Below are 27,795 nucleotides of genomic sequence, written 5' to 3' on the forward strand. Positions count from 1 at the left end.
TGTCTACTCTGGAAAGAGGAGAGGCCAAAAGGCTTCAGCAACTTCTCTTTCTTTTTGGCTAAGAAGCATAATTCGTTTAGCCTATGAGACTGCTGGCCAGCAGCCTCCTGAAAGAATTACAGCTCATTCTACTAGAGCGGTAGCTTCCACATGGGCTTTTAAACATGAGGCCTCTGTTGAACAGATTTGTAAGGCGGTGACTTGGTCTTCGCTTCATACTTTTTCTAAATTCTACAAATTTGATACTTTTGCTTCCTCGGAGACTATTTTTGGGAGAAAGGTCTTACAGGCAGTGGTGCCTTCTGTTTAAGTACCTGCCTTCTCCCTCCCTTCATCCGTGTCCTAAAGCTTTGGTATTGGTATCCCACAAGTAATGGATGAACCCGTGGACTGGATACACCTTACAAGAGAAAACAAAATGTATGCTTACCTGCTAAATTTCTTTCTCTTGTGATGTATCCAGTCCACGGCCCGCCCTGTCACTTTAAGGCAGGTGTATTTTTTAAACTACAGTCACCACTGCACCCTATAGTTTCTCCTTTTTCTTACTTGTCTTCGGTCGAATGACTGGAGGTGGCAGTTAGGGGAGGAGCTATATAGACAGCTCTGCTGTGGGTGTCCTCTTGCAACTTCCTGTTGGGAAGGAGAATATCCCACAATTAATGGATGAACCTGTGGACTGGATACACCACAAGAGAAAGAAATTTATCAGGTAAGCATAAATTTTGTTTTTTCTTCAGAAGAGTTTTCCTCAGAGGAGAGTTCCTAGAAGAGAAGGAGTTGGGAGGATGTCATGGGTGTCACTGGGAAGTTCCCAAGCCTCCTCCTGTTGGCCAGGTGCTGTTTCCTCCTAGTAAAATCCCACATGTTAGTTACACAAGAGGACTTTTGACAGTAAGGGTTCCCCTCAAGTCTGGCAGATCTGAGGCAATCTGAGGGGAACAAGTCTCAAATGGGACTTAGTTAGTCTTTAGGCGCATGGGAAGCTGGAAGGCACTCATTGAGGATCAGGCTTCTCAACAAGGAGCATATCTGTTCTTGTGCAGAGGTTTGTGCACAGTTGCTCTGATCACAAAAGTGCATTTTGAAGGGGATTTTGGGCTTTCCACTTGTCTCCAACATCTTTATTAAAATCGCCCAGGGCACTTTTACTTATTTAACCACGTTGGGAGTCTGCCTAAACTTTACAAGCTGCCTCTTTAAGAACCGAGGCGGTAGTGGTCTTAATTTCCTCAGTGCTCCAGTGTCAGTGTCACGGAAACGCTGAGTAGGCAGCAGTTGGAGGATAGCTTCTGAGAAACCCTGTAAGATTGAGCCTCCTGTGTGTGAGGGAAGGGTTAGGCAGGACGAGGATTAGCTTGCTTCTTGCTTCCGGTAGTTGTGTCTGCACCACGCTGGGAGCTGCATGCTGGATCCTGAACACTCCAGAGGGGGTAATGCCCACACTCTGGAGCTCAGGGAGTTTGTTTTAGACACAAGCTGGTGTCACAGTGAAGCAGCCAGGCCTATAATTATTGTGGGCTATTGGCAACTAGTTTGCAAGGAGCTCAGGCTCTATTTATCCTGCTGGTTTTCTGATTTCTCATTTCTATGTAATACTACTGCTGGCTCAGTGTAAGAGGAAGTGTTAAGGGCAACATGAAGCTTGCTGGTGCTGCACCTAATGAGCCTAATTTTCTTCTTAAACGGGGAGAGTCCACAGCTGCATTCATTACTGTCACGGATATCAGACGGCTAAGGCTACCCCCCACCCCCCTACAACCTCACCCCTGTTTCTCAGTGGTTTTGGGTTCCTCAGAGCAACCACCATCTCTGTAGACTGTTTGTTTGCTTTATGTTGGCATGTTTTTGTGTTCAGAAAAGAGTTGGTTTATGACCAGGAAAACCCTCCTAGGCTGGCCGGGCTCCTGGAACTCCCGGTCGGCCGCCTCACAACGGACACCCACCTAACCCCTCTCAGGCTGGCCAGGCTCTTGGAACTCCTGGTCGGCCACAGGACACCCGCTAACTTTACCCCACGTCGCTCCAGCAACCATGTGCCCCAGAGCTCCACTCTTTTGGGGATTAGTAGCCCCTAGGGAGGACAAAAGGTGGGGTAATTACCGGAGGGGAGCTCCTTTGTCCAGGTCTATAAGCTTGGGCCCAGGCTGCTGATCTGTATCTAGCAGCTCGTTGTCGCTTATGCTCAGTTGCCACTCATTTGAGGCCAACCTCCATGATTCCCAGAGTGCTACACCCCAGCTCCATGCAGACTCCGTGGCATGCTGCAGAACTCGGTCTAGCAGCCTCTTGTATGCCTTTTCCAGTTCCCATTCTTGGACAATAAGCGATACCATATCGGATACCAGCCAGGGTACCCCCGAGAGATCCAACAGCTGCTCTCGGGAGAGGCAAATGTTCATTACTCTTAGTTTTGCCCCGCTCCCAAATTCTGGGTCTTCTGTCAACTTTTCCAATAGTAACCCAGGGCCGCCGAAGCCAAAGCCCTCTGTGGGGGAGAAATCCTCCAGCCATGGCCGTACTTGCATAGCGAGCCATCGGAGGTCCCGATAGCCGTCCTCCACCTACATCTCTGCCCAGACCAGTCGATCTAGATCCCATAGCCATTCCTCCATGGGCTGCTCTTTCAGGAAAAGCACTCGCAAGTCCCACCGGACCCAGTACCTCTCATCATCTGTGGGGAGGACCTTTCCAATCCTTTTCTTGTTGAAGCCTCTCCCTCCATAGTTGCCGGCGGACAATGCTCCTGCAGCTCAGCTGGTCCAGTTCAGAACCAGGATCGTCCAGCTGGGTCAGTGCCTCCTTTACTCTCCTTAGGTACTCGGCTTCCATAGTTACCAGCTACTGTGACCCTTCTCTGTCAGCAGGAATCGTGTGGATGAAGCAGATCCCAACGCTGCCAGCCAATGTGACAGATACCCCCGGCTCCCCTGATTGGGTAGCTCCGCCAAAAGGGGTCCTGCTTCCTCCCTGCCGACTGCAGCTATGTAGCTGACAACTGACCACAGCCTGCAGCCACCCCTGATGCCCGACAGCACCAGTACCCAGGGTCCCACCCTGTAGCAGACTCCAGCTACCCAGACTAGGTAGCTCTTCCAGCGTGTCCTTCCTCTGCCTGGAACAGGCTGCTATGTAGCTCAGGAAAGTGATTTTAGCTGGAGATCACCCAAATAACTAGACAGACTAGCTTTTAGATTAAACAGGAACTGATTTTATTGTAAAACAATTATACACACAGCTCATCTTGATAACACAAAGGACAATCCCACTATTTTCCCGCCATTCCCGCCCCTCCAGACAGCCCGGCACCTCCATAGGAGCCACAGTCTCACATAATCCCAATACTTAGGGGTGGCGGTTTCGGGTGATCCCGGTGGAGCGGCAGCACTTCCAGGGTGTCATTTTAAAGCTCTCGGCCCCCAGGTGCCACAGTCCCACCTCTTGTCCTCCCTAGGGGCTACTAATCCCCAAAAGAGCGGAGCTCTGGGGGACATGGTTGCTGGAGCGACGTTGGGTAAAGTTAGCGGGTGTCCTGCTGTCCTGTGGCTGACTGGGAGTTCCAGGAGCCTGGCCAGCCTGAGAGGGGTTAGGCGGGTGTCCGTTGTGAGGCAGCCGACCGGGAGTTCCAGGAGCCTGGTCAGCCTAGGAGGGTTTTCCTGGTCATAAACCAACTCTTCTCTGAACACAAAAACATGCCAACATAAAACAAACACAGTCTCCAGAAATGGTGGTTGCTCTGAGGAGCTCAAAACCACTGAGAAACAACAGGGGTGAGGTTGTAGGGGGGTGGGGGGTAGCCTTAGCCGTCTGATATCTGTGACAATTACTTTTGGGAATTCAGAACCTGGCCACCAGGAGGAGGCAAAGATACACCAGCTAAAGGCTTAAATACCTCCCCCACTTCCCTCATCCCTCAGTCATTCTTTGCCTTTCGTCACAGGAGGTTGGCAGAGAAGTGTCGGAAGATTAACGATATTCTCTTATGGAGGGTAGTACTCTTCGAAATGGGACTGGAGTTTTAAATAATCCTGTCAGCCTCTCAGTGAGAGCATGGATGAATGTTAGTCCGGAGATGCAGGGAGAGTCTTTCTGCGAAACCATCCTGATTCATATTAACAGCTCCTTAGCAATCAATGTTGATGAGTTTGGCTGCTTGCTTTCTTCACTCAAGTCCATGTCAGAAGCGAGGCTACTATCTGTCACACTTGAAGGGCCGTGTTTCTGTTCCATGGTGTAGATTCCAGTAAGATTGTTTCATTTTACTTCGATGTGTGAATGTAATGTAAACAAAGAAGTCAGGGTCTCAGTGGGACTCCTTTATCTTTATGGAATCAAGGGTTAATATCTCCTGAGGGGGGTTATTGAACAGGGGGGACTTTAATCATGTTTGTTATGTGATTCTGTCTGCTAATGTGTAGTGACGATTGGGCTCGTGGCTATATCGGAACATAACGGCCTTTTCCATCTTAATGGGAGGAGAGTCCACTGCTTCATTCATTACTTGTGGGAAATAAGAACCTGGCCACCAGGAGGAGGCAAAGACACTCCAGCCAAAGACTTAAATACCTCCTCCACTCCCCTCATCCCCCAGTCATTCTTTGCCTTTCGTCACAGGAGGTTGGCAGAAAAGTGTCGGAAGATTGGAGTAGTCTCTTATGGAGGGTAGTACTCTTCGAAATGGGACTGGAGTTTTAAGTAACCCTGTCAGCCTCTCAGTGAGAGCATAGGTGAAAGTTAGAGTCTGGAGATGCAGGGAGAGTCTTTCTGCGAAACCATCCCAACTCATGATTAACAGCTCCTTAAAGGGACACTAAACCCACATTTTTTCTTTCATGATTCAGGTAGAGAATACAATTTTAAACAAAATTTCAATTTACTTCTATTAGCTAATTTGCTTCAGTCTTTAAATATCCTCTGTTGAAGAAACAGCCATGCACATGGGTGAGCCAATCACACGAGGCATCTATGTGCAGCCACCAATCAGAAGCTACTGAGCCTATCTAGATATGCTTTTCATCAAAGTATATCAAGAGAATGAAGCAAATTAGATAATAGAAGTAAATTAGAAAGTTAGGACAGCTGTATATAATGAATAAAAGACTAGGGCGAATTCTTGAAATACAAATAGATTTAATAAAGTTACATTAAATAAGTGCATACATCCAAACATACAATCACATACATACAGGGATATAGAAGATGCATAAAAATGTCAGCACCCGGAAGAAGCTCCATGCTGCTGTATTGAAAGGAGTGAAACGAGCTTTAAGACTCGTCGGTTTGCAGCACTTTGTCAGAGGACCCTTTGCCTGACTGTGGTCTACCCCTTGTCTCATCTGGATATTTCTGTGTCTCAGGAGCTACAATTCAGGGTAGAGCAACCGCGTGAAAAAGACAGGTACTCCAATGAACTGTTATCTATTTGCACTTTACACATGCCTGTGAAAAAGACGCGGCAAGGGTAAGCTCCCCTTGACTCCTGATGACCTCACGCTACTATGTACATTTAGACACGAAGGGGTAAGACTGTATCCACTTGGTCTGTGCATCTTTAAGGACATGCACTATACTGCGGATTACAATTATATATCACCTATACATGCAAAGTGACGAACATTTGCCTATTTTTGTATACTGGTGCACCAGTCCCCTGCACGGCCCATCTGACATTTTTATGCATCTTCTATATCCCTGTATGTATGTGATTGTATGTTTGGATGTATGCACTTATTTAATGTAACTTTATTAAATCTATTTGTATTTCAAGAATTCGCCCTAGTCTTTTATTCATTATATACAGCTGTGCTCTCTTTTGCCTAGACTTTTAGTTACCTGTATTTTAGGTTTCTACTCTCTTATTTACGTTGTTAGATATTCACTTTTCTAGGATGCACCTGTATTTTTTATTGACTAATTAAGAGTGCTACTCACCTTGTTTTTCTTGTGTCTTAAATTAGAAAGTTGTTTAAAATTGCACGCTCTATCTAAATCATGAAAGAAAATTTTGGGGTTTCATGTCTCTTTAAACAATCAGCGTTGACGAGTTTCGCTGCCTGCTTTATGCACTCAAGTCCATGTCAGGAGCGATGCTGCTAACCTGTCACACTTGAAGGGCCGTGTTCCTGTTCCACGGCATAGATTCTGGTAAGATAGTTTTCATTTATACACATATGATAAAGTAAGAAGACAGGATCACAGTGTGTCTCCTTTTATCTGTATAGAATCAAGGGTTAATATCCCTGGAAGGGGGATTATTGAACGGGGGCGGGGGGATTTATTATAATATCTTTATTGTGTTTGATGCTGCGTCATGTGTGAGATGAGGCTCTAGCAATGTGTGAACAGTCAGGTGTAGATCGGCGCGGCCCTTTTTTTGGCGCGTTTTCTCTATAGTGCAGGGACGGTCCTGCATGGCACTCCATGTGACCGGGTGTGGCCTCTTCAACTTCCTCTTTTCTGATTGCCAATTGCGGGAGACGTAACGGTTTCTCTGTGGTCCGGGCCATTTAATCTATCTAGTCCGTATTAAAGGTGTAAACTATGGAGGACTCTGATATGTTAGAGGATACTCCCTCTTTAATTAAACCTAATACTACTGATCCGTCCACCTCTGAGGGCTCTCCGTCCCGCGAGGTGCGTTCCCTACATTCATCTACGATTACACATGCAGCTCCCCAGGGCCCTACTGATCCTCCCGCGGGAGGGGCCTCTTGACCGCCAGATTTCGCTGCCCAGTTGCAAACAGCGGTTTCTGAGGCCTTCCATGCCTTACCACGCCCTGCGAAGCGCAAGTGAAGGGAAAGACATAGCCTTCCGTCCCAGGGGTCATCTACTCCATTGGATGTCTGTGATAGATTATCCACTGATGAGGATGTCCCCGACTCTTCGGAGGGCGCTCTCTCTGGGATGGAATCGGCGGCTTCTAGACCTCCGGCTGCAGAGAAGCCAGATTTTAAGTTTAAGAAGGAGTATTTGCAATTTTGCTTGCTACATTGGAGATTCCGGAACCGAAACTCTCGGAAGAACCTTTGATCCCTAAACTAGATAGGGTTTACGAGGACAGGGTGGTGCCTCAGACCTTCCCAGTTCCTGTGAAGATGTCTACTATTATTAAGAGGGAGTGGGAGAAGCTTGGCTCATCTTTTTTTCCCTCTACCTCTTTTAAAAAGCTGTTCCCGTTCCGGACTCTCAGATCGAGCTATGGTGGGCCATTCCTAAGGTGGATGGAGCTATCTCCACGATCACTAAGCGTACGACTATTCCCCTCGAGGATAGTTCGTTGTTCAAAGAGCCCATGGATAAAAAAATTAGAATCCATGTTGAGAAAGATGTTTCAACTAACGGGGTTTGTTTTTCAACCGGCAGCGGCGATCACTGCTGTGTCTGGAGCAGCTACCTACTGGTGTGACGCACTATCAGCTATGGTCAAGGTGGAGACTCCCCTTGAGGAGATACAGGAAAATATTAAGGCCTTAAGGGTAGCTAATTCTTTTATCTGTGATGTAAACATGCAGATTATTCGCCCCATGGCTCTATGGTTAAAGTCGTGGTCTGCTGACATGTCTTCCAAGTCTAGATTACTATCCCTTCCTTTTCAGGGAAAAAAACGTTTTGGTCAAGGCCTGGACTCTATCATATCCACAGTCACGGGAGGCAAGGGTGCTTTCCTTCCGCAGGATAAGAAGAACAAGCCTAAGGGCTCTACTTTTTGTCCCTTTCATTCAGACAAGTCTCAACGCCAGCAGCCTGCTGCGAAGACCGAGCATTCCAAGGGATCTTGGAAGTCAGCTCAATCTTGGAACAAGTCCAAGCAGAGCAAGAAGCCCGTTGAGACAAAGTCCGCATGAAGGGGCGGCCCCCGATCCGTATCTGGATCGCGTAGGGGGCAGACTATTTCTGTTCGCAGAGGCTTGGATGAGAGATGTACAGGATCCCCGGGTTCTGGAGGTTATCGCCCAGGGTTACATGATAGGGTTCGAGACTCATCCACCCAGGAGCAGATTCCTCCTGTCAAACCTATCCTCAAGGCCAGAGAAGAGAGACGCCTTTCTCGAGTGCGTGAGGGATCTCTCCTCTCTCGGAGTAATCATTCCAGTACCTCTAGCAGAAAGGGGTCTAGGGTACTATTCAAACCTTTTCGTGGTCCCAAAGAAGGAGGGCACGTTCCCGCACAATTCTGGACCTAAAGTGCCTAAATAAGTTTCTGTCAGTCCCATCGTTCAAAATGGAGACGATTAGATCGATTCTGCCCCTAGTTCAAGAGGGGCAATTTATGACAACAATAGACCTGAAAGATGATTTCCTTCATGTGCCAATCCACAACGACCACTTCAGATTCGCATTTCTGGACCAACACTTCCAGTTTGTGGCCGTACCGTTTGGTCTGGGGACTGCCCCAAGAGTCTTTACGAAGGTTCTGGGAGCGCTGCTCACGGTAGCAAAAGCCAGAGGTATTGCGGTGGCCCCTTAACTGGACGATATCCTGGTCCAAGCTCCGTCCTGCAGTCTTGCGGAGGGCCACTCGAGGACTCTTCTCCTTCGATCCCACGGCTGGAAAATAAACAAGGAAAAGAGTTCTCTGGTTCCCAGCACCAGGGTGGAGTTCCTGGGTATGATAATAGATTCCATATCTATGAAGATATTTTTGACAGATCAGAGACATTCCAAGATTGCGTCCATCTGTCTTGTCCTTCAAACCTCCTCAAGGCCATCTGTGGCCAGGTGTATGGAGGTGATCGGGTTCATGGTATCCAGCATAGATGTCATGCCTTTCGCCAGGTTCTATCTCAGACCTCTGTAGTTATGCATGTTGAGACAATGGAATGGCGATCACTCAGATGTATCCCAGCAGATATCTCTGGACGGTCAAGCGAGGTAATCCCTCTCTTGGTGGGTCCGTCCAGGACAGCTGTCCCAAGGGACATCCTTCTTGAGACCATCCTGGGAGATTGTGACCATGGATGCAAGTCTATCAGGATGGGGAGCTGTTTGGGGTTCCAGAAGGGCACAGGGCAGGTGAACTCAAGAAGAGTTGACCCTACCGATAAATATCCTGGAACTATGAGCAATAATCAATGCTCTGAGGGCTTGGCCCCTTTTGGGGTTGTGCCATTTCATCAGATTCCAGTTGGACAACATTACCTCGGTGGCATACATAAACCATCAGGGGGGGAACGAGAAGCTCCCTAGCCATGAGGGAGGTGTCTCGGATTCTGGAATGGGCAGAGGCTCTCAGCGAGCCACATTCCGGGTGTGGACAACTGGGAAGCGGATTTCCTCAGCAGACAATCGTTTCATCCGGGGGAATGGCCTCTCCATCCAAACGTGTTTGCGGAGATTTGTAACAGATGGGGGATGCCGGAGATAGATCTCATGGCATCCAGACTCAACTTCAAGCTACCCAGATATGGGTCGAGGTCCAGGGATCCCCAGGCAGAGCTGATAGATGCCTTGGTGGTTCCTTGGGAGTTCAACCTAATTTACATTTTTCCACCGTTGCCACTTCTTCCTTGAGTGGTGGCCCGCATCAAACAGGAGCAAGCTTCGACTATTCTGATTGCTCGGTTGTGGCCACGGAGGACGTGGTTTGCGGATCTGGTGGGAATGTCGTCATCTTCTCCATGGAGGTTACCCTGTCGCAGAGATCTGCTGGTTCAGGGTCCCTTTCTCCACCAAAATCTTGATTATCTGAGGCTGACTGCGTGGTGATTGAACGCCTAGTCTTGGCAAAGAGAGGGTTCTCAGAGAGAGTGATTGATACTCTCATTCGGGCCAGGAAACCCGTCATCTATCATAAGGTGTGGAGGACCTATTTATCCTGGTGTGAGGAACGTGGATATCCCTGGCACAAGATTAGGGTATCCAGGATTTTCTCCAAGATGGTCTGGATAAGGGCCTTGCCGCCAGTTCCTTAAAGGGACAGATTTTGGCCTTATCGGTTCTGTTACACAAGAAGCTAGCTGAGCTTCTTGATATTCAGTCCTTTGTTCAGGCTCTGTCCAGAATCAGACCGGTGTTTAGAACTTCTTCTCCTCCTTGGAGCTTAAATTTAGTTCTTAAGGTTTTGCAGAGGGTTCCGTTTGAGCCTATGCATGTGCCTGATATTAAGATTCTTTCCTGGAAGGTTCTTTTTCTTCTGGCTATTGCATCAGCTCGCAGTCTCTGAGTTAGCGACCTTGCAATTTGAGCCTCCTTATCTGTTTTTTCACGCTGATAAGGCTGTGCTTATTGGTTGTTATTGGGGTTTCTTCCCAAGGTGGTATCAGATCGTAACATCAATCAGGAGATAGTAGTTCCTTCCTTGTGTCCTAAACCGTCTTCGTCTAAGGAGAGGTTACTTCATAACTTGGATGTGGTTCGAGCCTTGAAGTTTTATCCTCAGGCCACAAAGGATCTCAGACAGACTTTGTCTTTTTTGTTGTGTATTCAGGGAAGCGTAGGGGGCAAAGGGCCTCTTCCACTTCACTGTCCTTTTGGTTGAGGAGCATTATCCGCTTGGCCTATGAGACAGCGGGTTGTGGCCTCTTCTTGGGCTTTTAAAAACGAGGCCTCTGTGGAGCAGTTTTGTAGGGCGGTTACTTGGTCCTCCTTACATACTTTTGCAAAATTTTACAAATTTGATGTTTTTGCTTTGGCAGAAGCTGGTTTTCGGAGAAAGGTTCTGCAGGCTGTGGTGCCCTCAGTATAGGGTCCACCTCCTTTTACCTCCCGTTTTGTTCATTCAGTGTCCTCTAGAGCTTGGGTATTTGTTCCCACAAGTAATAAAAGAAGCAGTGGACTCTCCTCCCATTAAGATGGAAAACATAAATTATGCTTAACTGATAATTTCATTTCCATCTGTGGGAGGAGAGTCCACTGCTCCCACCCGTTTACACCGATGGGCGGACCTTCATTTTATATTATTCTTCTGGCTACATTTATACCCTGATATTTCTCCTACTGTTCCTTGTTCCCTTGGCAGAATGACTGGGGGATGAGGGGAGTGTCTTTACCTCCTCCTGGTGGCCAGGTTCTTAATTCCCACAAGTAATGAATGAAAAAGTGGACTCTCCTCCCACAAATGGAAATTAAATGATCAGGTAAGCATAATTTATGTTTTTTGTCAGGCTGCGCAGCCCTTGTGGCCTTGGCGAGCTTTTCTCTGTTCTGCACGTTGTACCTTGTGACTAGGCGTGGTCATGTTCTGCACTCCATTTCTGTATTCCTGGACCGCGTGGCGACGGAGAGAGTCTGTTTCGCTAGTTGTCTGTGTCACAGGAGGTGGTGAGTGCCCCAGACATTGGGGGTGTAAGGTGCCGTTTTTATTTTTTTCTCCTATCCATAATTTCAATCACCAAGTTATGGAGGATTCTGATTTTTTGGAGACGGATGTCTCTGATTTAGAATCTACTTCTTGCGAAGAGTATGAAATGGCCCGGGTAATCCATGCCCATCAGTTATGTTCCGAATGCCTCTTTAGAGTGCTCTCTTCTCCTGCAACAGGGAACTTAGAGTCCGCCGAGCCATCTGGCTCTGGGGATCCCATATCCAGTGAGGCGTGTGCCCTAGAACCTTCTTTAGCTATGCAAGCAGGTGTCCTTAATGCCGTTACCCCTTCTCCGGAAGGCGGCTTGTTTCCTCCAGAGGTTATGGCACAGTTCCGCATGGCCATATCTATGGCGTTGGCGCATTAACATCTTCCCGGGAGGGAGGTGTTGATGAGATACTGTCCGTGTTCTGTTAACCAGGGCTCGTTAGGCGGGGGATCATCTGGGTCAAATCAGCCGTCTGGGGAAGCGGTTTCCTCTGATGCTTCAGGGGCCCAACCCTTGGGGTCGGGGTCGTGAGTTGCCCCGGTGGAGGTATGTCTTGCTTTTCGTTATAGACTGGCGCGCCTTCGTGTCCTACTGCGGCATGTTTTTGACGGTGCTGGAGGATCCCAATCCTAATGGGTTGAGGGATCCCCGGTCTTCTGTTCCAGATGGCAAGCTGGGTTAGACGTGTGGAGATGAAGTTAATCTCCTTGTCGTCTCCAATTTACTTTTCTTTTTGGGGTATCTTATTCCAGTTCTGAGCTTCGGGAGAATGGGGTCTCTGATTGGCTGGTCCTGTTAGTGTGCCCATTCTTCTTGTCCGTTCACCTGCGGGTGCTGCCCTCTTTTTCTTTGATCCGGTTAGTATGTATTTTATTTCTTTTTGAGAAGCTCATGTCTGTTAAAATTTTTCCGTTGGGAAACATTTCTTCTCTGGAATTTGATACTAGCGATTTTGTGGTCGCTTGGGCACTTCCGCAGAAGTTGCATGTTAAGGTGTTAGTACATTGTTATGTCTATAGTTCCTTTTGTCGATTCCTATTGGGGTTTCGATTTTTCTGTGGCCTGGGTCAGTTCTGAGTGCCCTATGTAGCAGGCTGGTCCTGGTCGGGCGCTATTTTCTGCTCCTTAGGGTCTATATCATCCATGTGGTGCCGGTATAACTGGCTGACCTGGTTGGGTGGTGAGTTGCTCACTCGGATGAGGAGTTAGTTATACTCTGGTTTCTCTTCAGATCTAATAAAGCTTTTGCCTTTACTAAGGATTCCGTGGAGAGGAACATCCATGAGTTTTCAATAATTTTTTGAGGCTCTGCCCCTTGCAGGGCTAAAACATGGTAGAGGAGGCCTTTCGTTCCTAGACGTCAGGCTGGTTCTCATTTCTTCTTTTGGGTGAGGCATCAGAGGGATTGTTCTTAGTCCTCATTGTCCTGTTCCTGATTGTTGGCGGGGTTCCGGAGGTCCTTTTGGCCTGCGAGCTAGGGTTTTCCATTCTCAATGGGACTGGAGGTTTAGATGACTCCTTGGGCATTTGGGGTACCAGGTTGGGGCGATTTTTTTTTTATATCGTCTTTGGTATTTTTATTGGATTGCCTTTTTTGCGGCCTTGATGATGGTTACTCTTCCTTAAGGGGTCAAGGTTTCTAAGGCTTCTTTTTTTCCCCCTTTTTGGGGCTGATCGGGGGGTCATCTGTTCGGGAAGTTCGGGCATTTACAACCTTTTTCTTCCTCCTACTGTTTCTCGTCTGCTCCCATGTTTTTGGGGCTCTGGAGAATGTGTTTGTCTATGTTTTTTCCTGGAGCTGCCCTTACTTAAGACATCTCAGTTTGATCTGTCGCTCACCAGGAATTGTGAGGCTCGTTCATTGTTAATTCCTTGAGCTGTGGGGGTTTCCGGGAGGTTGATCCTGAGAGGATTGTTTGGAGACAATCTTTCTTCTCAAACTGGATTATCTAGTTTTGAGCTCTATTTCTTGTCACTGGGATGCTTAGTGAACGTCCAGTGTCCAAGGACCTTTGGATGTGGCTGTGGTTGCATCTCCTAGGGTACAGGTTCTCTGTATGAGGTATCCCTACGGTTCCTCAGGGACTAATACCTTGTGGCAGGCTTCGGTTTCTGGGTGTCCAGTTTTCCGGACATGTTCTTGTATTGGATATCTGACCGGATCTCTTAGATTGGGTCCTGGGCGGTTCAGTCCTTCTGGTTCCGAGACTTCCACTTGCTCTTTCAGATGGGTTTGTTTTTTTCCTATCAGAGACTTGGAAATAGCCTGATGGGTAGTTTGGCTGGCTAGTAAGCGGGAGATTGCAGTCGCAATCTGTTGCAGCTATTTGCACCTTAAATATGTGCTTGATGGCTGTTTGTTTTTCTACTGGGCCGGCTGTTGCAACCGGATGGTTCCTCTACAATCAGTATTGACATTTCCGTGTGTCTGCTGCCGCACACTCCATGCCTGTGGGCGGGTAAGCGGTTATATTTTGCTTTTCTCCTCCCCTTAGGGAGAATAGGGCATACCACAGTATCCACCTAGTGCCCCGGAGGTCTTCCTGTGTTCAGAGGGGTCCCCCCTGCCTTGCGTGCAGGATGTCTTATAGGGTTGGATTCTGGTATTGTGCCGTCACTGTTGTTCCAGTGTAGTCTCTCTTTTGCCTGGGAGTGTCCCTTCTTGTAGGGAAAGGATCTGTGTCTGGGCCCTGGAACCCGAGCTCGTCCTATGTTCTGTCATAGCTTAGTTGGTTAGCATGCCAGTCTTGTTAGCAAATGGTGGAGTTTGCTCTACCCATTGGTACCGTTCAATTTAGTTCTTCTCCTTTTATCTTACTGAGGATCTGGGCGGTCCGGGGAATTGTTTATTTCCCTGCTTTCGGACATTGCCAGTCGCTTTGGTGCTGAGTATGTTGCCTCGGAGAGGGTGTCAGAGGTCTGTCTGCTCGGTTGAGCCTTGACCACGTATCTTACCTAGATCTTGTGATCCCTCCTCAGGTGGGAGGTTTCACAGTGTTTCCTTCCTCAGCAGGGGGCTTTCTCTGCTGGTTTTAGATGCTCTCCTACTTCCTTGTTTTCCTGGGAGGGAGTGGGTTTCTGCACTCCTCCAGAATTTTTCCTGTGTGGGAGTGCTGGTGCAGGTTCTAGCTTGGTTGGCCAGTGTTAAAGGGACATAAAACCCAAACATTTTCTTTCATGATTTAGATAGAACATAACATTTTAAACAACTTTCTAATTTACTTCTATTATCAAATTTTCTTTGTTTTCTTGTTATCCTTTGTTAAAAAGCAGAAATGTAAGCTCAAGAGTGTGTATGTGTCTGCAGCACTATATAGCAGCAGTTTTGCAACAATGTTATACATTAGCAGCAGCACTAGATGGCAGCACTATTTCCTGTAATGTAGTGCTTCAGGCATGTGCACGCTACCTACCTAGGTATCTCTTCAACAAAGAATAACTTAAGAATGAAATAAATTTGATAATAGAAGTCAATTGGAAAATTTTTAAAAATGGTATTCTCTATCTGAATAATGAAAGAAAATTTTTGGGTTTAATGTCCCTTTAACGGCTGGAGTCTGCTATACTTCTGTTGCAGAGTCAAGCCTGTGGCTTCATCTGTAGCACAATAAGATTTTACGGTGCTATATTTAGGCGGTTCCCGGGGGTGGTTTTTATCCCTCGGTTTCTTTTTCATAAGTGCGGATTGCACGCTGTGGGAGGGATGGGGTCTACCTTGTCTCTCTAGGTCTCCAGGGTTGGGATGTTACATGGTCCCTTGGACTTCCGTTCAGACAGGGGTAGGGGTTTTTTCCTCTCTTGTTTCTGTTGGAGTTCGTTCTCTATGCGTTTTTGTCCTGTTGCAACCTTGGTTTGCGCTTGGAGTTCGGCTTGGGTTCCTTTTACCCTAGTTTGTTGGTCTTTAGATCTCTGTTGAGTTCTTCTTTTTCTTCCTCTTTCCTTCAGGGGGTATGTGGAGGTTCCCTTTCCTCGGGTCGGGGGTAAGTTTAAGTGGGGGCTTAGAGCCTGCGGGACTTGTTTCCTCAGAGGCTTTGTGCTCGGTGGAATCTACTGATTATGAGCGGTCTCTAATTACTGCCTTGCTGGTTTTAACTGATGGGCAGTTACCTGGTCCTTTTCAGGTTTTATCCTTCTGTTTCTAGTGAAGTGTCTTTGCCTCCTCCTGGTGGCCAGGTTCTGAATTCCCAAAAGTAATGAATGCAGCTGTGGACTCTCCCGTCAGAAGAAAAGAAAATGATTAGGTAAGCATAATTTAATTTTTTTCTGAGCGTTAACTCTTAGAAGTTAATATCCAGTCAACAAATGTTTGTTGTGCAAACTGGTCACTGTATGCCCATCAGCACAAGCTGTTTTTAACAGACCAGTGCCAACTCAAGCTCCAAGCAGTTTGCCAAAGTGTTCAGTCCACCAGTTCCTTTAGAAGCTGAGTACATGGAGGTGGTGGGGCTCATGCTTGTGGCATCAGATGCCATTCCATTTGCTTGTTTTCATCTGCTTCCCCTCCAATTATGTATGCTGAGGTAGTGGAACGGGTAACATTCAGGCTTGTCTCAGTTGATTTCTTTAGACCAGCCCGCAGATGCCAGCCTGTTGGGATGTGGGGCAGTTTAGGGCATCTGAGAGCACAGGGAGTCTGGTTGCGTCAAGAAGCAACCTTGCCTATCAGTGTTCTGGATCTCAGCGGTATTTTCATAGCTGTGTAAGCTTCATATGGTTGCATTTATCCACTTTCAGTCAGACAACATAACGACTGTAGCATATATAAACCATCAAGGGTGCACCAGCTGTTCTCTGGTAATTGCATTTTACAATAGGCAGAGAAGAACCAGTAGATTATTTCAGCTATTCACATTCCAAGAGTGGACAACTGTGAGGCAGACTAACTGAGTCGTCAGGCTCTCTCCGTGGGGGAGTGGTCTCTCAATCATGAGATTTCCAGCAGTCTGATAGCTCACTGGGGATGAATCACAAACTGACAAGATACGGCTCAAGATCCCCAGGCAGAACTGGTAGATGCCTTGACAGCTCCTTGGCTGTATCAGATGGTGTACATCTTCCCATCAATAGTTCTTCTTCCAAGGGTGGTAGTCTGTCTCAAGCAGGAGAGGGTGCCAGCCATCCTCATTGCGCCAGCATGGCCAAGACGGACTTGGTACACCAACCTAATTCGGTTGACCAGTGCTCCTCCGTGACAACTCCCTCCTTTTGAGCACATGCATAATTTGGACATCAAGTTGCTCTCTTGGAAGGTCCTTTTTTTGCTGGCTATTTCCTCTGCTAGGAGTGTTAGCTTGTAATCCTCCATATTTAGTATTTCCAGGACAAGGCTGTCTTACAAACACTAGTTTTCTCCAAAAAGTGGATTCATCTGAGAATATCAGGATATTATTGTTCCTTCCTTTTGTCTTAATCCTAAATCTTATAAGGAGAGACTTCTGAATAACTTAGATGTTGTTTGTGCATTGGAGTTCTATTTGGAAGCTACTAAGGTGTTTCATCAGTCCTCTAGCTTGTTTGTAGTGTATGATGGCAAGTGCAAGGGCTAAAGAGCTACGGCAATATCCTTATCGTTCTGGTTGAGGAGTTCTATCCATCAATCTTATTTAGAGGTGGGTCAGCAACCACTTGCTAGGATTATTGCCCATTCTACCCGCTCAGTTTCCACTTTATGCGCTTTCCAGAATGAGGCATCTGTAGAACAGATATGCAGGGCAGTGACTTGGTCCTACTTACATACGTTCACAACGTTTTATCGGTTTGTTTTTTTTGCCTCGTCTGAGGCTGCGTTTGGTAGCAAGGTCCTACAGAAGATAGTGCCTGGTAAATAGATGCCTGCCTTTCTATTGTCCAACCTATTTTTTGTGTGGACTTGATAGCTTGGGCATTGGTTCCCAAGAGTAAGGTTGCGGACTCCAACAACCTTTGGAAAGAAAACATAATTTATTCTTACCTGATAAATGTATTTATATCTTGGTTGTGAGAGTCCACGAACCCACCCATATCTTTTTTGATGTTGGCAGCAGTTCTAGTTTGCACTTCTTTACACCACTTACAGTGGGTATTGAAAATAATCACACACCCCCCTTGAAAATAATCACATTTTGTTGCTTTGCAACCTGAAATAAAGACAACGTTTTTGTTTATCCAGTTGTAATTACTCAGTGCAACTTATAACATCCAAGTGAAAGATATAACACCAACATGTCAGGCAAAAATAAAGACAGTTTAAAAACAGAATCACTGAGTTGGAAAAAGGATTACCCCCTTGTGTCAGAATTTTGTTGAGCCACCTTTTGCTTTAAATTACAGCCTTTAGTCTGTTGGGATATGTCTCTACTAACTTTGCACATCTAGACTGTGCAATATTTGCCCACTCTTCTTTGCGGAACTGCTCCAGTTCTGTTACATTTTATGGTGATTGTTTGTGGACTGCAGTCTTCAAGTCATGCCACAGATATTCAATGGGAAACAAATTCAGTACACGACTGAAAAAAGAATGTACATGGATAGCACTCAACAACTCAAATTAGTATACATATATACGTGACAATGGATAGAGAAGACCCATGCAAAATGTACTGTCTGCATAGAAACGTTTAAAACGTAACTTTTATTTCACATTAAAAATGGGATTTGTAGGTACACACAATTAAAAACACTAACGTGAGAAGCCCCCAGGGTGTAAAGATAATAGCGCTGCTCTGATAGAAAAGTTGGACAAGGAGTGTAATGCCAGGTACAATGAGGGTTAAAAGTAACAATAGTCACCCACGCGGGCCACTACTCTTGCTAGACCACTGGCTAGGGGAATGGGATCCAAGTATAGATCCTCATGTGGTATAGGACATAGATCAGTTTATATGTCAGGTCTATCCCAATATTTGGGCTGTCCTCAAGTATGTGTGGTCTACTTGAAGCGTCACTCCTTAGTGGTAGGAAATATGTCTCATAAGGCACCTTGGTGCATAGGGTGAGCTCAAATTTTTTTTCCAACTTTATTGCCTTATAAGTCAACGTTTATTAAGGTATGTTATTGATTGAGCCACCTTTTTGACCGAACCCACAAATATGAGGAATTGGGTAGGATATAAAACACCCACTAATATAGGGCTCTGAATGGTTGATATTTATTAACACTGCTTAATAACTAAGGTGAGTGCGAATATAGGGGAATGTTCGTATAATTATGGGAGTAGATCAGCACACTGAGATTAATCTGTATGACATAATCAATTATTAAAAAAAGTAGTGCAAAGATTCACTGTTGTTAGCTTGTGATTTTATTAACAGAAAACAGCTCACTTAGTTACTACTGAGCCGCAGTAAAGTGTATTGGTGTAACTGAAATATAGAAGGTACGCATAGATCCCCTGAATGAGATTTTAGTTTTTATTTTAGGGAGGTTAATAGTAGTCCAGAGGACCTGTTACACGGCCCCGTACAGTTCAATTTGTATATAGTTATTTGAGTGTTTTTATTATTATCTGCAGTTGGTGTTAAATGAGTTAATAGTATTCACTATTACGATATCCCTGCAAAGGATTTGTATGTTCAAACACAACCCAACCCACACGTCGCCCTGGTAATAACACTAGGTATACATCCTTATAATTTGAATATCTTATGCTCAACCACCTGTGTGTGGTCGTGCTATTAACGTTAAACACCTGTTAGTGTATTGGCGCAAGACACATAGGGTAAGCTCACAATATGTACTTTATTGCCTATATGTCAACGTTTATTACGCTAGTACATTATTAATTGAGCCACCGTATTTTCCAAACCCCTAACTTGGGGAATAGGGTCAGAATAAGAGCCACCCGCTAATATAGTGCCATAGGTAGTGGATATTTACTTGTAAATATTTACGGTGAGTGTGAATACAGGAAAGTAGTCGTATAACACTATAAATAGATCAAAACACAAAGTTGGTATAGCATAAGCATTTTAGTACAAACATTCACTGTAGTGGGCTTGTGATTTTAGAAACGGCACATTTAGTTTCTGCTGGGCGGCAGTAAGGTGTATTTGGTGTGACTGAAATTTAGAGGGCACGTATCAATCCCCTAATTGTATATTAGGTTTTATTTTGGGGGATCAATAATAGTCCCGAGGACCTGCTTTATGTTCCACCGCCTGTGAGTGGTTATAATTTTCAAATTAAGCACCTGTTAGTGTATTAACGCAAGAGTTGAGCCACATAATTAGAGAACAAAGCTATTATATAGAGTGGCAATCTAAAAAATAATAGCTGGGAGGCTAGGAGAAAAGTAATTATACCTGTTATACCGTCCTGTCATAGACAGGAAACACAACTAATAAAATGTAATGAAGCTATCGGAGCAAAAATAGGATAATAACATGGGAACTACCAAGTAGTAAAATAGTCAAATTTAAATATAGGTAACTACAGGCGGCCCCACGGGAGCCGTTACAGCAAATTAAAACACACAACCGGAGAGGGACATAAGAGTCCCAACTCCCTCTAACATGTTTCGCAAAAGAGCTTTATCAAAGGTGGGGTTTAAGTCTGGGCTCTGACTAGGCCATGCAAGGACATTCATCTTTTTCTCCTTCAACCACTGTGTGGTTATTTTTGCTGTGTGCTTTGGGTCATTGTTATGTTGGAAGGTAAACCTTCTTCCCCTTGACAATTTCCTGGCAGAGGGCAGCATATTTTCCTCAAGAATTTGAAGGTATTTTGCCCCATCCATTATTCCTTCTATCCTGACAAGTGCTCCAGTGCCTGCTGCAGAGAAACACCCCCATAACGGGATATAACCACCACCATTCTTTACTGTAGGTATGGTGTTATTTGGATGGTGAGCTGTATTGGATTTCCTCCAGACATATCGTTTGGTGTTGAGGCCAAATAATTCAATTTTAGTCTCATGTGGCCTCAGAATCTCCTAGGTGTGTTATGGCAAAACTCAATTGTGACTGCCTGTGGCCTTTCTTGAGGAGTGGCTTTTTCTTGCAACCCTCCAATACAAGCCATGGAGTCATATGCACACAATGACCACTCTTTGTCATAAATTCCTGCAACTGCTTTAGAGTTGCTGTGGACCTCTTGGTAGCCTCTCTGACCAGTTTCCCCCTGGCTCTTTCATCCAGTTAGCAGCAACGGCCTGATCCAGAGAGGGTCTGTGTTGTACCAAATACCTTCCACTTCTTAATAATAGACTTCACTGTGCTTCTAGGCATTGATAAAGCCTTTGATATTTTCTTGTATCCATCTCCTGACTTGTGTCTGTCCACAACATTATCCCGGAGATCTTTTAATAGTTCCTTGCCACCCATAGTTGATTGTTTGCTTCAGTTGCACTACCAGCTTTTCATGCTGAGCTGATCAATATGCCCACACCTGATCACAGTTGAAGGTCAAATGGCTTTGTGTGTGCCATTGAGAAAGTGATTAGCTACACCTGTTTGAGTTTACAAGTCATTTTAGGGGAGGGGGGTGATCCTTTTTCCAACTCAGTGATTCTGATTTTGAAGTGTCTTTATTTTTGCCTGACATGTTGGTGTTATATTTTTCACTTGAATATTATAAGTTGCACTGAGTAATTACAACTGGATAAACAAAAACTGTATCTGTCTTTATTTCAGGCTGCAAAGCAACAAAATGTGATTATTTTCAAGGGGGGGGGGGTGATTCTTTTCAATACCCACTGTATCTCTATTTTTTTTTTTTTTTTTTTACTTTAATCTCTTTACTTGGCTATACGTACTACTGGGAGAGAGAGGGAAGTAGGAGGGATATTAAAGCTCTGGTCTTGGGTGTCTTTGCCTCCTCCAGGTGGTCAGGTGTTGAATTCCCAAGAGTAAGGTTGTAGACTGTCACAACCAAAAAAGAAAGAAATGTATCAGGTAAGAATAAATGATGGGGTTTTTTTAACACTTAATACTAAATACTAAATCAATGTATTTGCATTCACTAAGCTTCCTCACAATGCTAGAAAATGATAGAAATTTAAGATTAAACTTTCCAGTGAGCTTAAACTATAGCTGTACTGTATATATTTTTTTACAGATATATGTGTATTTTTATATTTGTTCTTTTTTTCCAACAGAACAATGATCCATCTATAATTCAGACTGGTCCAGATGACACACTTAGAAGTCACCTTCTTGTCTTTGAGGCAGAGAAATCAAGAACGGAGAATTGTGTTGTTCATCTAGAAAATACCAAAGAATTGGAATGAACAATATGACTTGTAAATGCATCAAATGCTTTAAGTGTCCTTAACATATACATATTATTCCGTTTCAGCCATTCCAAAATTAATGAATGAGGTGCTGTACACTTGATATTTTCAAACTGACAACTAGTAGACATTTTTCTTTAGGTAATAATGATAACATATAAATTGTAATGTAAAGTCTTTTGTTTTTAAATACAAATCTGATGTTTTAATCTTATTACAAGGTTGCATATTTATTTGCAAAAGATTGTTTTTGGATTTTTCAATAATCCTCATCCTTATTGCCACTGCCTAGTCACATAAACAATGGCACTGATCAGAACATCATATTAAGACAACTATTAAGGTTAAATCAACCAACTGCATCATCAGTGGATTTTATAATCTTTGCAAACTCCTCTGCAGTTAAGGTGTTTTTCAACTGCTCTTTAGTCTCCATTTTAGCTTTCTTCTGAGACTCCATATCCTTTTGCAAATATTCCACTGTCAACACAACCAAGTCATATGAACACTTGTTAAGGATATATTCTAACTATTCAAACTACTCTGCATTAATCTGTACCATTAGGGTAGGACAAGTTGTCATTCTCAACCCCCTTGGTATCCTTCTCACCCTATGGTACTCGGCAAGTGTTGTAGAGTGTACGTCCCACATCATAGATTTCTTTGCAATCCTTTCATATGACTTACTTGAGCTTTCAACTGGTAATGTTTTCAAGTCACGTGAACCACGGACCAATGTAGTAATTTTTGCGGCATCTGCTTCAGAATACATGAAAACCTAAGTTTGACCCGTCTGTTTTAGCTTCAGACTCCATATTCTCTTATATGGTATCGGTGCATGTTAACCACTAGCAGCAGAATCCAGTATACAGATATAGTTACCAGCACTTCACTAACAGTCTCAGTATGAACTAGTATGGAAGGGTTGCTGCATAGTTGCAGTCAAACTTGAATAAATAAAATCCAACAGCACAATATCTGTCTCCACTTGGCTTTATTATGACATAAAGGACAAGGTCATCATGGCGACGTTTGGGGCTCCAAACCCTTACTCATGCTGTACAATACACACCCCACACTGGGCCAGATTAGAAGTGGAGCGCTAATTAATGCTCCCGCTTGAGTGTTAATTGCGCTAAAAGTAAGATTTTTGCGCTCGTATTATGAGTTAAAAGTAAACTGTTTTCCCTCTTGCGGTAACCCGACTACCACAAAAATCCAAAGTTAGAATATCGCGTTCACGTATTTCCCCATAGAATCAATAGAGAATTTTGAATACATAAGCAAATCTTGTAACAAAAGGACTTTCAGGTCTTGAATAAAATCAAGCTTTATGTTTTTGTTTTGGACATTGTCTTGACAATGGCTTAACAGGAAGCCACAGTATCAGTTTTATAGATGTTTAATTGTTTTTATTCAAGACCAGTGCCTTCATTATTGGACTCATTAGACATTATGGGCCATATTACGAGTGGAGTGCAATCATTTGTGCACAAGCTATAAGAGGTTTATTGAGGGTGCTTGTGCTCGTCGGGCTTACTTCTGGTATTACGAGTTGAAAGTAAACGTGATTGCTTGAGGGCAATCACGATTTACACTAGAATGATTTCCGCATCCTCAGAGCTCTGGTTAACTTTCCTGAAACAAAAACACATTACAAAGTACAGTTACACTCATTATAACACCATCTAATAAACATTATTCAAAAAAATATTGCCCAAAAAAGTTATAAAGGCTCAAAGATATGAGTCCTCAGGTGTTAGAAAAAAAAAGGCAGGCAAAGGGATTTAACATATATATATGTGTGTGTACATATTTATATGTGTATATATGTATTTACAGACATATATACACACTCAAAAACATAATGGCAAAGGGCTTCAATGCACTCATATATGTCTATAAATGTGTACATATGTATTTCAGTAGATGAAAACATTAAAAAACATATTTTTGCAATATTCATATAATAAAGGTTTTAACTATGTATTTACTGTAAATATTTCACACTCCAATGTTCTGTGGTTAGCGCAAATGACAATATGCGATCATGTTTGACCGAGAGTTGGGTTTTATGCTCCACTTTTTTTTCTCCTTTGATTTCTATGCGGGGAATACGTGAACGCGCACAGTATATTGTAAATTCGCCTTTTTGTGCTTGTTGTGTTGGCTCGCGAGCGAAAACAGTTTACTTTCAACTAATAATATGAGCGCAATTAACACTCAATTAATTAGCACTCCATTTGTAATCTGGCCCAGTGTGGGGTGTGCATTGTATGGCATGAGTAAGGGTTTGGAGTCCGAAACGTTGAGATGATGACCTTGACCTTTATTTCATAATAAAGCACATAATTGTGCTGTTGGATTATATTTATTTAATAATTGGTGTCTGCACAGCCTTGCAAATAAATAAAAATAATATAAACCTCACATTTTCTACATCCTGTGCCTAATAAAAGCCCCTTTTGGGCCTCTCATAATCTCAAAAATCTATAGTGGTAGGAGGTGTGTTTATATATGTATGTGTATATGTATATATATATATATATATATATATATATATATATTGTAAGCTTACCAAAAAAAATCGCCTAGGGTCCGTAATCGTACATAAACATTACCTCTCAAGGAATAGAGGACTATTAATACACCATATTGAGGACTTTGGATATGAAAACATTGTTTATAGAATACAGTATTAATATGAAAACTTCTACTGACTCTATAACTTTTGGGTAGGGAATAAAATGGTTAAGATGCTATGAAACACAAACACACGACATATTTAGGTGAAGTTTCTTATACCTAAATTTTAGATAATTAAACACACTACATGAATAATGGTGGTATACCATGTTGGTTTATTTTAAACAGAGAGCCTTTAATTTGTTATAAATGATGGATTTTTATTCATAAAGAGGGTAAAAATATAAAATAAGGACTTCTGGTGGGTGGAGCTACTGAGCGGCAGCAAACTTTTGCAGCGCTCCACATCAAGCTGTAAATTTATAAGATAGCAGCCCCCAAGTATTTACCCTAACTGCCTGGGGAACCCCCAGCAACTGTAAACGCCGGGTCGTGCAATGTGTGAAGAGTCTTCACAGCCCCCCAGCCGCCACTGAATCTTGCGCCATACAGAGATCTGATGTTGGCACCATCTTGGGGGACAAACAAACAGCAATCTCCTGCAAGTTGGTCGTGGTGAGGAGTTCTTTGGAGACTGCCCTGCACACCACAGTCACCTGCTCTGCCTTCTCAATAGGGTTGCCACCTGTCCCTTAAAATACAGAACACTTATGAGTTACACATGCTGCAGGGTGTGCAGGTAGGAATATGAATAGTGCTGTCCAGAAACACAATACATGTTCTTACCTGCACACCCTGCAGCATGTGTAACTCATAAATGTCCAGGAAAACATGGCTGAGGTGGCAACCCTACTTCTCAACTCAGTTTGGACTAACTGCAAAAAGTCCAACAACAGCTCCTGTGAAGGGGTAATGTACTGTGTTAGAGATAACTGCATGTATAGGTGCCTGCAATATTGTGCTTGATATAGATTGGTTCTATATGTGAAAATGAGTTGCAACTTGAAGTGCATTTACATTTGAGATGCTTTGGTTTTACAAGGGCACTGCTGAATACCTCTTATACAACCCCTATCCTCCCTAAGCACTTGTCTGTCTAGGCGCTACAACAACATCACAAAGTAAACAATAAAGGGGACTGTGCCTTAATTACAATCTTTGTATTATTGAAGAGGATAATTTTTTCTTTATATATAGGGTGCTCCCTAGCCACCATGTGTCTCCTGCTACAGAATCACTTCAGTTGGGACTCAACCTGTGCAACAGCGACACCAAGTGGCCACTCACAGTAAATGCACCAGCACTCTGTGTCTCCGTACAGTAAAACATTCTCTGCATGAATACTGTTTTTCTAAGCTACACAGATAATTATTGGTGGACATTTTTTTTTCTTCGTATTCTTGGCTCCCTCACCTTCAGAGTTGATTACAAGAACACACCTTATTATTCACTGAGACCTTATGAAGGTGGACAAATATTTTAAGAAGCTTTCTAAACCTACGAAAGCCACAATGGCTGCACGTTCAAAATAATCTGATAAGAAGCTACAACATGTGGCAGAAATCCACACGGTCCTCCTTAACCCCCCACCCGGGCTCTTGCTCTCAGACACACAGTCCCAATCTACAGGAACTCAAAAGCTTCTTCCTCCCGAAGATAGAAACCTTAAAGGGACATGAAACCCAATTATTTTCTTTCATGATTTAGATAGAACATACGATTTTAAACAACTTTCCAATTTACTGCTATTATTTATCTAGGTAAGCTCAGGAGCAGCAGAGAATCTAGATTCTAGCTGCTGATTGGTAGCTGCTAATATATAACGATTGTTATTGGATCACCCATGTATTCAGTTAGAAACCAGTAATGCATTGCTGCTCCTTCAACAAATGATACCAAGATAATGAAACAAATTAGATAATAGAAGTAAATTAGAAAGTTCTTTAAAATTGTATTCTCTATCTGAATCGGAATAATGAAATAATTGTTTGGGGTTTCATGTCCCTTTAATTACTGACGTTTTCCAGTTGTCGAGACAATGTGGCAGAACAAAGAATCTCTGATGTAGACGATCACCAATCTGATATCAATAGTACTCCCCTGGTGAGACAAAATCTTCAGATGCAAGAAAAAATGTGTTGCTTTGACCTTGCCTAAATTACTAGCCATGAACAAGGATGCCCTACCTGAAAGCCCCACCATGCAACTTAACGGGACAGTCTACAACAGAAATGTTATTGTTTGAAAAGATAGATAATCCCTTTATTACCCATTCCCCAGTTTTGCGCAGCCAACATGGTTATATAAATATACTTTTCTTCTGTTAAGTGTGATCAGTCCACGGGTCATCATTACTTCTGGGATATTACTCCTCCCCAACAGGAAGTGCAAGAGGATTCACCCAGCAGAGCTGCATATAGCTCCTCCCCTCTACGTCACTCCCAGTCATTCTCTTGCACCCAACGACTAGATAGGATGTGTGAGAGGACTATGGTGATTATACTTAGTTTTATATCTTCAATCAAAAGTTTGTTATTTTAAAATAGCACCGGAGTGTGTTATTATCTCTCTGGCAGAGTTTGAAGAAGAATCTACCAGAGTTTTTGTTATGATTTTAGCCGGAGTAGTTAAGATCATATTGCTGTTTCTCGGCCATCTGAGGAGAGGTAAACTTCAGATCAGGGGACAGCGGGCAGATGAATCTGCATAGAGGTATGTAGCAGTTTTTATTTTCTGACAATGGAATTGATGAGAAAATCCTGCCATACCGATATAATGTCATGTATGTATACTTTACACTTCAGTATTCTGGGGAATGGTACTTCACTAGAATTACACTGTAAGAAATACATAAAGCTGTTTAATAACTAGAGATTATGTTTAATGTTTTTGCTGGAATGTAAAATCGTTTTCATTTACTGAGGTACTGAGTGAATAAATGTTTGGGCACTATTTTTCCACTTGGCAGTTGCTTAATCTGTTTTTCTGACAGTTTCTGTTCTCCCTCACTGCTGTGTGTGAGGGGGAGGGGCCGTTTTTTGGCGCTTTTACTACGCATCAAATATTTCAGTCAGCAACTCATTGTATTCCCTGCATGATCCGGTTCATCTCTACAGAGCTCAGGGGTCTTCAAAACTTATTTTGAGGGAGGTAATTTCTCTCAGCAGAGCTGTGAGAATTATAGTTTGACTGAGATAAAAAACGTTTATTCTGTAATTTGTTTCCTGCTTTCAGAATTTGTTATCTTTGCTAATGGGATTAAACCTTTGCTAAAGTTGTGTTATTTACAAGGATTGAGGCTATAACTGTTTCAATTTATTAATTTTCAACTGTCATAGATCTTCTGTGCTTCTTAAAGGCACAGTACGTTTTAATATTATTCTAATTGAATTGTATTTCCAAGTTACAAGTTTATTTGCTAGTGTGTTAAACATGTCTGATTCAGAGGATGATACCTGTGTCATTTGTTGCAATGCCAAAGTGGAGCCCAATAGAAATTTATGTACTAACTGTATTGATGCTACTTTAAATAAAAGTCAATCTGTACAAATTGAACAAATTTCACCAAACAACGAGGGGAGAGTTATGCCGACTAACTCGCCTCACGTGTCAGTACCTACATCTCCCGCTCAGAGGGAGGTGCGTGATATTGTAGCGCCGAGTACATCTGGGCGGCCATTACAAATCACATTACAGGATATGGCTAC

At 43.7% G+C, this 27,795-nt stretch overlaps 1 protein-coding gene and 1 non-coding gene across 2 annotated transcripts in view; both read left to right on the top strand.

The window, feature by feature from the left end:
- The window catches only part of LOC128638464 (uncharacterized), a 665,546-nt gene extending 643,830 nt beyond the window's left edge, over positions 1 to 21,716 (top strand). Inside the window, exon 15 of the mRNA XM_053690421.1 lies at positions 21,368 to 21,716. Within this exon, the coding sequence (XP_053546396.1) occupies positions 21,368 to 21,499 (132 nt within the window). The 3' untranslated portion in view covers positions 21,500 to 21,716. The remainder of the gene's footprint in view (positions 1 to 21,367) is intronic.
- On the top strand, positions 12,506 to 12,619 carry LOC128639291 (U5 spliceosomal RNA). The gene has a single exon (XR_008399160.1). It is a non-coding gene; the product is annotated as a U5 spliceosomal RNA (small nuclear RNA).
- Positions 21,717 to 27,795: the final 6,079 nt, after the last annotated feature.

Source organism: Bombina bombina, chromosome 8 (genome assembly GCF_027579735.1).
Source record: "Bombina bombina isolate aBomBom1 chromosome 8, aBomBom1.pri, whole genome shotgun sequence".
Classification (NCBI taxonomy): domain Eukaryota; kingdom Metazoa; phylum Chordata; class Amphibia; order Anura; family Bombinatoridae; genus Bombina; species Bombina bombina.